The following is a 10,841-nucleotide window of genomic DNA, read 5'->3' as shown; positions in this document are numbered from 1 at the left end:
CACTTATATATTATAATATTAGTGTAAAAAGCAGGAACTACAGTGACAACACCTGCTTCTTGTAAATGAATTACAGTTGATGTGGAAATATACTGTTAAATATTTCTATATTTTTCTACAATAATGTAATGAAACAGTAAACAGGCATCTCAAAACAAAACATTTATTCACTTTGTTACAACAGTGCAACAATACAAAATACAGTATAACTAACACTATCAGTAACACTTTGGTTCAGGGACAAATTCTCACTATGAACTAGTTTTATTTTTATTTATTTTCTTTTGCATGCCTATTACTAGCATATCAACTGTTTATATGTACTTATAAAGCTCATATTAATGCATTATTCTGCATGAGCATTTTCTAGATCCCTTAAGTTAATGGCATTTGAAAGTACAAACTGCAGTCATGGTTAGAATTATGGGGGGGTCCATTTTCTCCACTGTAAGGGGTCCATGCCCCCCAAGAAGTTTGAGAACTGCTAGTCTGAGGGAATAAAATAGTTCTGTGTGACAATCAGATATAATTGTAAGTGTTTACCCACAGAAACTCCCTCCCTCTGTGATCTCTGTTCAAATTCTGATTCACATGCAAAGTTTGTTTCCTTTCAAAGGTTCACGCAGCACTCATTGAACACACTGTCCAAACGGTGCTCAAACCTCATTGGCTCTTGTGTGTATCATACCATAATTTTAATATTTACAATCTAAAGAACTGAGATATATTATTACAATGTTAAAATGTTCATACAATATATTGCACAAATGTTTATATTTTCTTGAAGTGTAAAGTCTGTGTCCATCATTACTAAAGAAACGGTTTCCTGTGTCACATATGTAGGTGGCTGAAGTGCTGTGGTTTGACTCAAAGAATATAAATAGAGCAAAATAAAACCACAAGCTGGAGAGCATCTCACGCTGATGATCTTTAGAACACCTAAAAGCTGCAAACACAAACCACTGAGACAAGTCAATTCAGTCTATAAAACTACTGGGTTTAAGAGTAGCCTTTTTTATGAAATTACACACTTGTAAAAAAAAATTAATAATAATAATAATAATGAATCACCAAATCCATCATAAGTAACTGTTATTTAAAATATGAATGTAAACATTCAAAAACAATGTCATGAGGAAGCTAGTTGCTATGTGCCCTTACTAAAGCATCGCTGAGAGACTCTTCATGCTTCTGGAAACTGAATGAAACCTAAAATATTTCCAGATGTGTGGTAGAATCTGAGAATAAACAAGATGTGCAGAATTGAAAGAAACACGAGATCTTAAGTGCAGGAATGAATAAATGGCAGTGACTTTGTGTACAGTATGTTGGAAGACAAATACAACATTAATATCGATGCAAATAGATAGAAAGGCTGTCCCCTTTGTGTATTTGGGTTTGGTTTTATTGTCTTTTGAGAAAAAAAAATGACCATTTCTCTTTTGCTGTTTTCGTCAGCAGATCTGCCCACGTTCCACTTCAGTCTGTTTCTGTTCAGTCTCATGTGCCTCGCTGTGGGTTTCCTGAAAAAGTCTGTTTAATCTTCTCATTCAAACTGAACTGAGACACGGAACCTGTCTGTTGTTTTTGTGGTTTCAAGCTTGACGGAAAAATGACATGTTCATCACACTAAAAGACCTCCAGCATTCATGAGAAACGTTTTGTGAGATATTCACAATAAATAAATACAAATATACATTTGAACATTAAATGTTTAAACTGAAATAAGACTACTGATAATTGTACAATAATAAATAAGAAACTCATTTTAAATTATTCAAATTATGAACAATCAGACAAAATGACCTGGTTTCCTATATATTTAAATCAGTCCTGACAGTGATGCAAATGAAAATATATATATTTTTTTATTTTATTTCTCACTCTCTTTTATGATGATAATCAGATTATTATAGTCTTATGGTGCATTTGAAAAAAAAAATGCACCTCAGTACTGTAGTACATTATAAAACATTTTGCAAAAACATATTGAGTGTAAATTATCATATTTCTTAAAATTATTAAATAGATTGCCACCTTATTGGGACAATAAAGGCAATAAGCCTACCCGATAAACTCTGTTTTATTAAATTTCCATGAGGCACTTAATTTACACTTTTCTAATATTTCTTTCATGTTTATTGAAAATAAACACCTTTCAGCTCATCAGAGGGGATTGTGGGTAATTGTGCAATAGACTGAACTGGGCTTTGTGTAAGTGTCACCTTGTCTAATAATGTTAAAGACAGTATACACATTAATTAAATATTATCTAAACAAATACTACATTTTATGGTGGTCATTTTAGCCCTTTTCTATACAAAATTATTGGTTATAAATACATTTTACAAAACAACTACAAGTAGTAACAAAGAGAAACTAAAAAAATAAAATAAAAAAAACACGAAGAACTGTATTCAACAATTTTTTACTCCAAATACTGATTGTATTATTGGTATTTTGTTTCTGTTTGAATATATGAAGTCTTGCTAGTGAATCAAATACGTTGATTAAAATAAGTTAGTGTACCCTTTTTGACATTTAAATGCACTTTAGTGGTGACGTGAGCTCCACACCAGTATATCCCAGAATCCTCTTCTCTCAGATCAGTGATGTTCACAGTAAAGACTCCAGTAGATCCTTCATCACTGAAAGAGAATCGATCATCTCTGATCGTCTCCAATGAAACTCCATCCTTCACACACATGGAGGCTTCATGTGCTTTGCAGAAGCTTTTCTGATCTTCATCATGATGTTTGCACTGGATTGACACGTCGTCTCCTTCATACTTAGTCAAGTTCAGCTCTGGAAATGTTTACAGACACAAGAACATTAATACACAGTCGTAGTTTCACATATTCAGATGCAGAAACCTTCCTCACCCTCGTTCATGATGACGATCAGATGAGTGTAAAGATAATTGAGCTCTGTTTCTAATGTCACTGCACACCAGTATTTCCCAGCATCCTCTGCTGTCAGTCCAGTGATGGTCCCAGTGAAGACACCTGCAGTGATGTCATCATTCAGAGTCAATCTGCCAGTCTTGGTCTCTTTCTCTTCTCTCACAGTCTCACTGAGAGGATTTCTGTCTCTAATGGAGCACTTCCCCTTACAGAGAGACTTTGGCTTTGATTTATAGATTGAATCATAAGGACAGATGATCTCAGCTGATTCTCCTTCATCTCTCACTACTGGAGCCACTTTGCATAAAGAACAAGTAAATTGCAACATTAATCTGCTTATAACATATTTCTGTATTTGGTTTATAATGTACACAATCATACTTGATCTGCTCAGGTTCCTGCTCCTAAATTATATCACAACTTTTCAACTCTGCTGCAAATGCAAAACGAGTTTTGTTATACTCACTCATAACATGCAGATGAACAGCAGTAACAATGAAGTAACTGTATGATTGTTTGTCGATCCAAACTCCACATAAATAAACTCCTCCATCATCTGGTGTCACAGCAGTGATTCTCACACTGAAGATGTTTTTATGTTTGTCATCAGAAATACTCAATCTTTCTTTCTTCTTCCATCTGCTGTAAATCATCTCAATGGAGTCTTTTTCTTCTTTGAATATGATCTTAGGATCATTAATGTGATTCTGTGAATATTCACAGCTGAAATTGGCAGTTTCTCCAACATTCACCATCACTCTCCTTGACACTTTACAACATGAATCTGTCAGAAATATATTTTACTTTTAATCAGGCTTTTGAAGTGATTAGAAATTTATAACATAGAATATATATTTCAACAAGACCTAAATTATCTAAGCTAATAGATTGTGTTACAAATCTAAAAGACTGGATGATTAATAATTGTCATCTATTAATTTAGTATAATACTTTATTGTATATACAATATTGCTTATTGGACCAAAAAGCAGTACATAGAATCTCTTGGATTACAATTTGCATCTAGACGGATGTACTGTTACTTCCTCTACAGTCAAAAATCTGTATTATATTATACAGCAACTACCTATTTCTGATGCAGGAAAGCTAGTTCATGCATTCATGACCTCTAGACTGGACTATTGTAATGCACTTTTAGGTTGTTGTCCTGCTTCTTCAATAAACAAGCTACAGGTAGTCCAAAATGCAGCAGCTAGAGTCCTTACCAGGTCAAGAAAATATTATCATATTTTCCCAATTCTACAGTCTCTGCACTGGCTACCTATTAAGATCCATATCAGTTACAAAATATGATTACCTGTACATACCTATAAGGCCTTAAAGGGGTTATATGATGTGATTAAAATCTTTCCTTTCTCTTTGGAGTGTTACAAGCTTTTGTTGCTTAAAGAAGATCTGTAAAGTTGCAAAGGTCTCAAATTCAAAGAGATATTCTTTGTAAAAGTTAAAGCTGACCCTCAACACTGGTGCTCCTCAGGGCTGTGTCCTCAGCCCGCTCCTGTACTCCCTGTACACACATGACTGTACAGCCACACACAGCTCCAACGTCATCGTCAAATTCGCTGATGACACAATGGTGATAGGCCTGATCACCCACAACGATGAGACGCCCTACAGAGAGGAGGTGAGGACCCTGACTAAATGGTGTCAGGAGAACCACCTCTCACTCAACATCGACAAGACCAAGGAGCTGGTGGTGGATTTCAGGAGACAGAGCAGAGAACACACACCCATCACCACTGATAGGACACCTGTAGCGTGGGTAAGCAGCTTCAAGTTCCTCGGTGTTAACATTAGTGAGGATCTCACCTGGTCTACACACACTGATGCAGTGCTGAAGCCACATCAGCGTCTCTTCTTTCTGAGACGGCTGAGGAAGTATGGAATGAGCCCCAGCATCCTCAGAACATTCTACACCTGCACTATAGAGAGCATCCTGATGGGCTGCATCACTGCTTGGTTCGGGAACAGCACTGCTGGCAACCGTAAATCTCTGAAAAGGGTGCTAACAGCCACATTATTGTAGATGAGCTTCCCTCCCTCCAGGACATCTACACCAGTCAGTGTATAAGGAAAGCCCGGAGGATCATCAGTGACTCCAGCCACCCATCCCACAGACTGCTTTCTCTGCTGCCCTCAGAAAGACATCTCCGCAGCATCCGATCCCGCGCTAGCCGACAGAGGGATAGCTTTTTCCCTCAGTCTATCAGACTAATGAACAGTCAGAATTAATACACCCTACAGCATACTCCCACAATATGGTATGCCACACACTGCACTTTGAACTATACATACACATGCACTGTAAAAAGTGATTCTCTATATTTATTCAATACAATTGTGTCAAAAATTTACAAGAAATATTATTAATTAAATGTAACACATTTTAATTAAGTAGAAATAATCATTCAAAATTAGTAGAACAACATGAAAAAAATAAGTAAAATTTACACAAAAATATTGATTTCATTGGACAAAAAAAACAAAAAACCCTATGCTAAAGAATACTATGTTATGCATGCCAGGCCAGTAGTTGGCGATCATGAAACACCCTTCGAAAACATTATATGCATGCACATGACATCAGCCTTTTTACAAATTCACATTTTTGTTGCTTACATAAATATGATACAGGTATCATGTTCAAAAGGCTGTGTCTTAAGGCCCCCAAAACAGAGTTATTGAAGACACCTAAAGTTCACAAACAGAATCAAAGGGTAAATTATTGGTTACCATTATAGTGGTCAGTGTTTGCTTTAGTTGTGCTCTTGACCCTTGATGTTTTAATATTACATTTTGTATTGCTGTTGTAACTCAGTTATAACAGCTAGACAAACTAAGAATAAAGATGATCAGGTGGTGTTGGTTATGCTTTTACATAATCTTTGTTTTACCTGAATATCTGAACTCATTCAGAGCCTGATCTCTGAGTTACATTAACATTCATTATAGCAGCTCAGTGATTCAACAATAAAAGGCCTGGAGTTTTCAGTGTACTCAACAGTTTAAGAATTCTGATTGAGAGAGGGTAATTTTCTTTTGGCAGACAGTGACATCAAGAACCCAGAGGTTGCACACCTCTGGAGCAACTAGGGGTTAAGTGTCTTGCTCAGGGGACACAGTAGTGTATCACAGTGGATTCGAACCCGGGTCTCTCCCACCAACGGCATGTGTCTTATCCACTGCACCAACACCACGCCGCCGCCACCACCATCACTCAACAAGGCACATGTGCTGTGGTGATGTGACAATAAAACACCCTAAAACACCTTGTTCTAACACACCCCCACATGTCTACGCAAAGAAAGAAGGTATAACTTTTATCCTAGCTGTTGAGCCGGTGCCATGTCGTGGAGACTCTGTGTGTTTTGTTGTGAAAGCTAAAATACTTTGTTTGGTCTTCCAAAAGAGGACACGACTAGAAATCAGTGGTTAAGTAGTATTTACAACACTTTTCCAGAACAGTTCAACACAAATATTCAGATGTGTGCATCGCATTTTACAGGGGACTGTTTCCTGTATAGTAGCCTACAATGCCGGTGTCTGTTTCTATAAAGTGGTGCAATTTCAACTTTGCAAGGACAGTCTGGCACTTCTGACTCACATCCTGTAGGTACGTTTAAATATTAAAATTATTTGCCAATGATTATTCAAATGTGAGTTTTGAACAGAGGAGCTTGTTGTTTGTCCTTTCTCTGATCACAAATGCAGAAATGGTTTTATGTTTACGTGGCGCGATATGAAATGCAACGCGTAAAAAGACAGTATAAGTCATTATAATCAGTAATTATGTGCCCACTGGATGCAAAAAATGCCTCGTTTATAATGGGTTTTATCTCATCGAGCCGGTGTGAGAAACAATAATGTACATTATGTGTAAAAGAATGTTTTTTTAACCTTAAACCACATAAACACATTGCATTACACCAAATACACAAAAGAATGTTCTTTTTAGCAGTGTCATATGACCTCTTTAATGGTTTAGCTCCTGCTTACCTAACTAGTCTTCTGCCACGTTACAACCCATCACGCTCCCTAAGGTCACAAAACACTGGACTTTTGGTAGTTCCTAGGATAGCAAAGTCCACTAAAGGAGGTAGAGCTTTTTTACATTTGGCTCCCAAACTCTGGAATAGCCTTCTTGATAATGTTCGGAGTTCAGACATGCTCTCTCTGTTTAAATCTAGATTAAAAACACATCTCTTTAGCCAAGCATTCAAATAATGCATACCATAACCCTGTACTCCTGTTACATCTGATCAAATACAGATTAACATTTTTTGCTTGGGATGAACACATAATGTTTACTTGGTTGGAAAAGCAGTTACACTAACTATGTCTCTATTTCCTTCTATATTTCTGCCACCGTGGAACTGGCATCCCGAGGTAACTTTACACAAGCTTCAGTCTGGATCCAGTCCTTACAAAGACCTGAGATGACTATCAGTTTGATCCCAACATATACTCATTGCTGTTAATAGTGTTCACTGTCTGTTTTGATTGCATGACATTAACTGCTTGATTTTTTACCGTACAATTACATATGGACATCAACTTGAGATAGTCACCATTGATAAGATTTTACTAAATATACTGTAGAAATGTAAATTTTCTGTAAAGCTGCTTTGCAATAACTATACAAATAAACTTGAATTGAATTTGATCTTAAAATGACTGACCTTCCTCCACATGTAAAGTCATATCAATACCCCACTTGTAAAGAACACCGATCCAATATCCTCCAGCATCATGTTCCTCCAAATCTCTGATGTAGATCATGAGGTTTCCCTCATTATTTTGAAACAATGTGAATTTTCCAACATTGATCCATTTGTCATGTTTCATATTATTCATTATATTTGTCCACTCAGGTAATTTATTCATGCATTTAACATTTGCACTGAACCAAAGTTTCCCAGAATCCACCAGAACACTTCCTCCAGAATATCCCGTGACGCTAAAGCATCTCACTGCAGCTGTCAATCAGATTGATACTGTGATCAGAAAGATGATGAACAGAAAACAGCATCATTACTGCAGTGATGAAAGAGAAAAGCTCTGACCTGAGATCAGGTAGAAAGTGAGGAAGATGAGGAGGATCTTCATTGTGAGTTGAGTTCAGTCTTCTTTCTGCTGAATGATCTCTGTGTGAATCTCTCTGTCTCTACATCTGTCTGCTTTAGTTACTTCCTCTTTATTCAGCTCTTTATCAGTAATGAGCAGCTTTACTGGCTCCTCCCACCATCAGCACTGACTGAATATCACATTAATCTCACTGAAAGAGCGACACCTAGTGGAGATACACTGTCTGATGCTGAGTCATTTAGCAGTGTAGCTTGAGTTTGTAAGTCTATTCTCAAGCCCAGCAGGGTGACCTTTAACCAACTACTGCTGTCAAACTCCGAATGAAACCATAAAAAATATCAATATGCTTTGTGCTTTATTACTGCAAAATGTCAGATGACATAAAACAGGTCTGTGTGAAAACAGGTCTAAGCTGAATTGATTACTCACAGAACATCTTCTCCTCTCTGCTCTGTGCAAATTTCGAGACGCCCACAAACTTTCACATTTGAATAGATGCACATTTAGAGAAATGGGAGGAAAATAAACCTCATTGCATGGATTGTTGACGTGCAATATTTCAATATTTAGTTTCTAAATTAAGAATTGACCATGTGTGCTAAGATACACAGGGTCACAAATATGACTCATTATTAGTCCCTCTGTTACTGAAGAAGTTTCATGAGTTCAATACTGAAGTAAAACAATGCTCCAAAGGATGCAGAGGGGGTTGATCGATTGGACTTTTAGGGCTTAACAAGCTGATATTGTATAATGCACCCTAAATTTATGTAACTTAATAGCAAAACCAGTTTTAAAAATTTAAGAATATGTTTATAATCTTGATCCTACATCCTGACATAACATTGATGAATTCTAAGGTGATCTGCATTGTATTGGCCTTTTGATGTGAACATGATGTCTCTAGTTCTCCTGACCAGGTGCTGCTTAAAACATTTGCAGATAATGTTATCTATATCTGACCTGAATTAAGTATTTCATTTGACCTGAATAAAACATTTTGAAGGAAAAACTGAGATATTACAGAAACATTTTCTTTTTTTTCTTGTATTACACCAATTCACAGCATTTTTATAGAGAGGAAAATGTGTGTCTGCGGAAAACAGTTTTTGGTCCTTTCATATCTGCAGGTGGCTGAAGAGCTCCTTGGTTTGACCCCAATAATTGAAGTACAAGAGTGAAGTCAAACCACAAGCACACTATGCAAAACCCTGCTAATACATCTCAGTCTTATGTGTCTCACTGTTGGTTTCCTGAAGAATTCTGATTAATCTTCACAATCAATCAAATTAAACCGAGACGCTGAACCTTCATTTGTTTTATGTGGCTTTGAATTGGAAAGAAAAATGTGCTTGCAGCATCTTTAAACAAACATTGAAAAACACACACATAGTTATGAAGCTCCTCTGATGTTGCTGTTATGAGTACAACCACAACAACTAATCAATGAGATCATTAATATTAATTATTAATGAAAAATTTCCCCGTAAGGTGAAATTGCTGTTGAGACGCATTTTACCCAGTGCAAAATCTTTTTAACAGTAAGACAGACTTTACTGACTGACATTAATCACACTAAAAGAGCACCACCTAGTGGAGTTACAGTGTCTGATACTCAGAGCTCATACAGGTGTCATGCTTTCTATATGAGGAGAAACGACACTCATGTAAATTGTTCTGCATTATTTAAATCTTCCACTAGAACATGAACATGTAAGTTCACTGAGGTTCACTAGACACAATGCATTCTTAGAAATGACAGAATGAATCTCTTTCTTGGAGTTGCTTTTTTCACTTGTAAGAGACAACACCTTTTTAGGAGCAAACAGACTTGTATTTGTTTGGATATGTTAGGGGCAGGGGGAACATAATCGAAGAAAAAAAAAGAACAAAAAAAAAAGTGATTTCAGTACCATGGACAGCATCTGTGAAATGCTGAGACTTGGTATTATCTTCTTTCTTTCTTTCTTTCTTTCTTTCTTTCTTTCTTTCTTTCTTTCTTTCTTTCTTTCATCTCTGAATTTGATAAAGAAAACATATTTATGTACAATAATTCCATGTAATTATAAAATATTAGACTAAAGCTTTACTCCTCCAGATTCACTGTTTATTTTTGGACAAACAAGAGGCATGCAAATCAATGACATTTACAACTCATCATAACAGGATAAGAAAATAATAAAATCTGTTCTATATCAAATGCCACACAACTACATAAAGTTTATTTTAATTAAACTAATAATGCAAAGTTAAGTCACAGAAATGTAACAATTTATATTTGCCACTAAATGATGCCAAATGTTTCTGAAAGACGTCTGGTTATGCTTTTACTGTAGATGCAACAAAACTACAATAAGATTACTCACATATAAGTCAGTTAGTGAAAAATGTAAAAAAATAAATAAAAATAAAAAAATAACAAAATAAACACTATTGTACAGATCTAACACTGTTACCCTAGCGGATGTGTTTTTCCCCGCCTTTAGGTGGCGCTAACCATCTTCCTAGATTAAAATAAGCGTTTGGATAGAGGAGGTGATGACTTTCTTGTACTATTCCAGCCTTCTTTCTGAGGTCCTATGATTGAGGAATTTGTTTCCTTTTGGTCAAGTCACTAAGTAGTGTTGTTGTGTTTTCATGCATTGTATGTTTTGTTGTTCACTTAATGTGTAATTCTTATATTACATATAAGATATACATATCTTATATTACATTATATTACATACACATTCTTTCTTATGAGGAAAGAGTTCAAAAGGGTAGCTTCCACAAACTGCCTACTTTTATTTGTTTGTTGCTGAACTCATGAACACTTGGGATGTTATACACGAA

General features: G+C 36.0%; 1 protein-coding gene across 1 annotated transcript in view; it reads right to left on the bottom strand.

The window, feature by feature from the left end:
- Positions 1-484: 484 nt before the first annotated feature.
- The window catches only part of LOC132141754 (polymeric immunoglobulin receptor-like), a 29,125-nt gene continuing 18,768 nt past the window's right edge, over positions 485-10,841 (bottom strand). Inside the window, exons 5-7 of the mRNA XM_059551416.1 lie at positions 2,883-3,200; positions 2,530-2,805; positions 485-489 (exon numbers count right to left, since the gene is read on the bottom strand). Coding sequence (XP_059407399.1) covers positions 485-489; positions 2,530-2,805; positions 2,883-3,200 — 599 coding nt within the window. The remainder of the gene's footprint in view (positions 490-2,529; positions 2,806-2,882; positions 3,201-10,841) is intronic.

This window comes from Carassius carassius, chromosome 6 (assembly GCF_963082965.1).
Source record: "Carassius carassius chromosome 6, fCarCar2.1, whole genome shotgun sequence".
NCBI lineage: Eukaryota > Metazoa > Chordata > Actinopteri > Cypriniformes > Cyprinidae > Carassius > Carassius carassius.
This window is presented reverse-complemented; position numbering and strand designations above follow the sequence as displayed.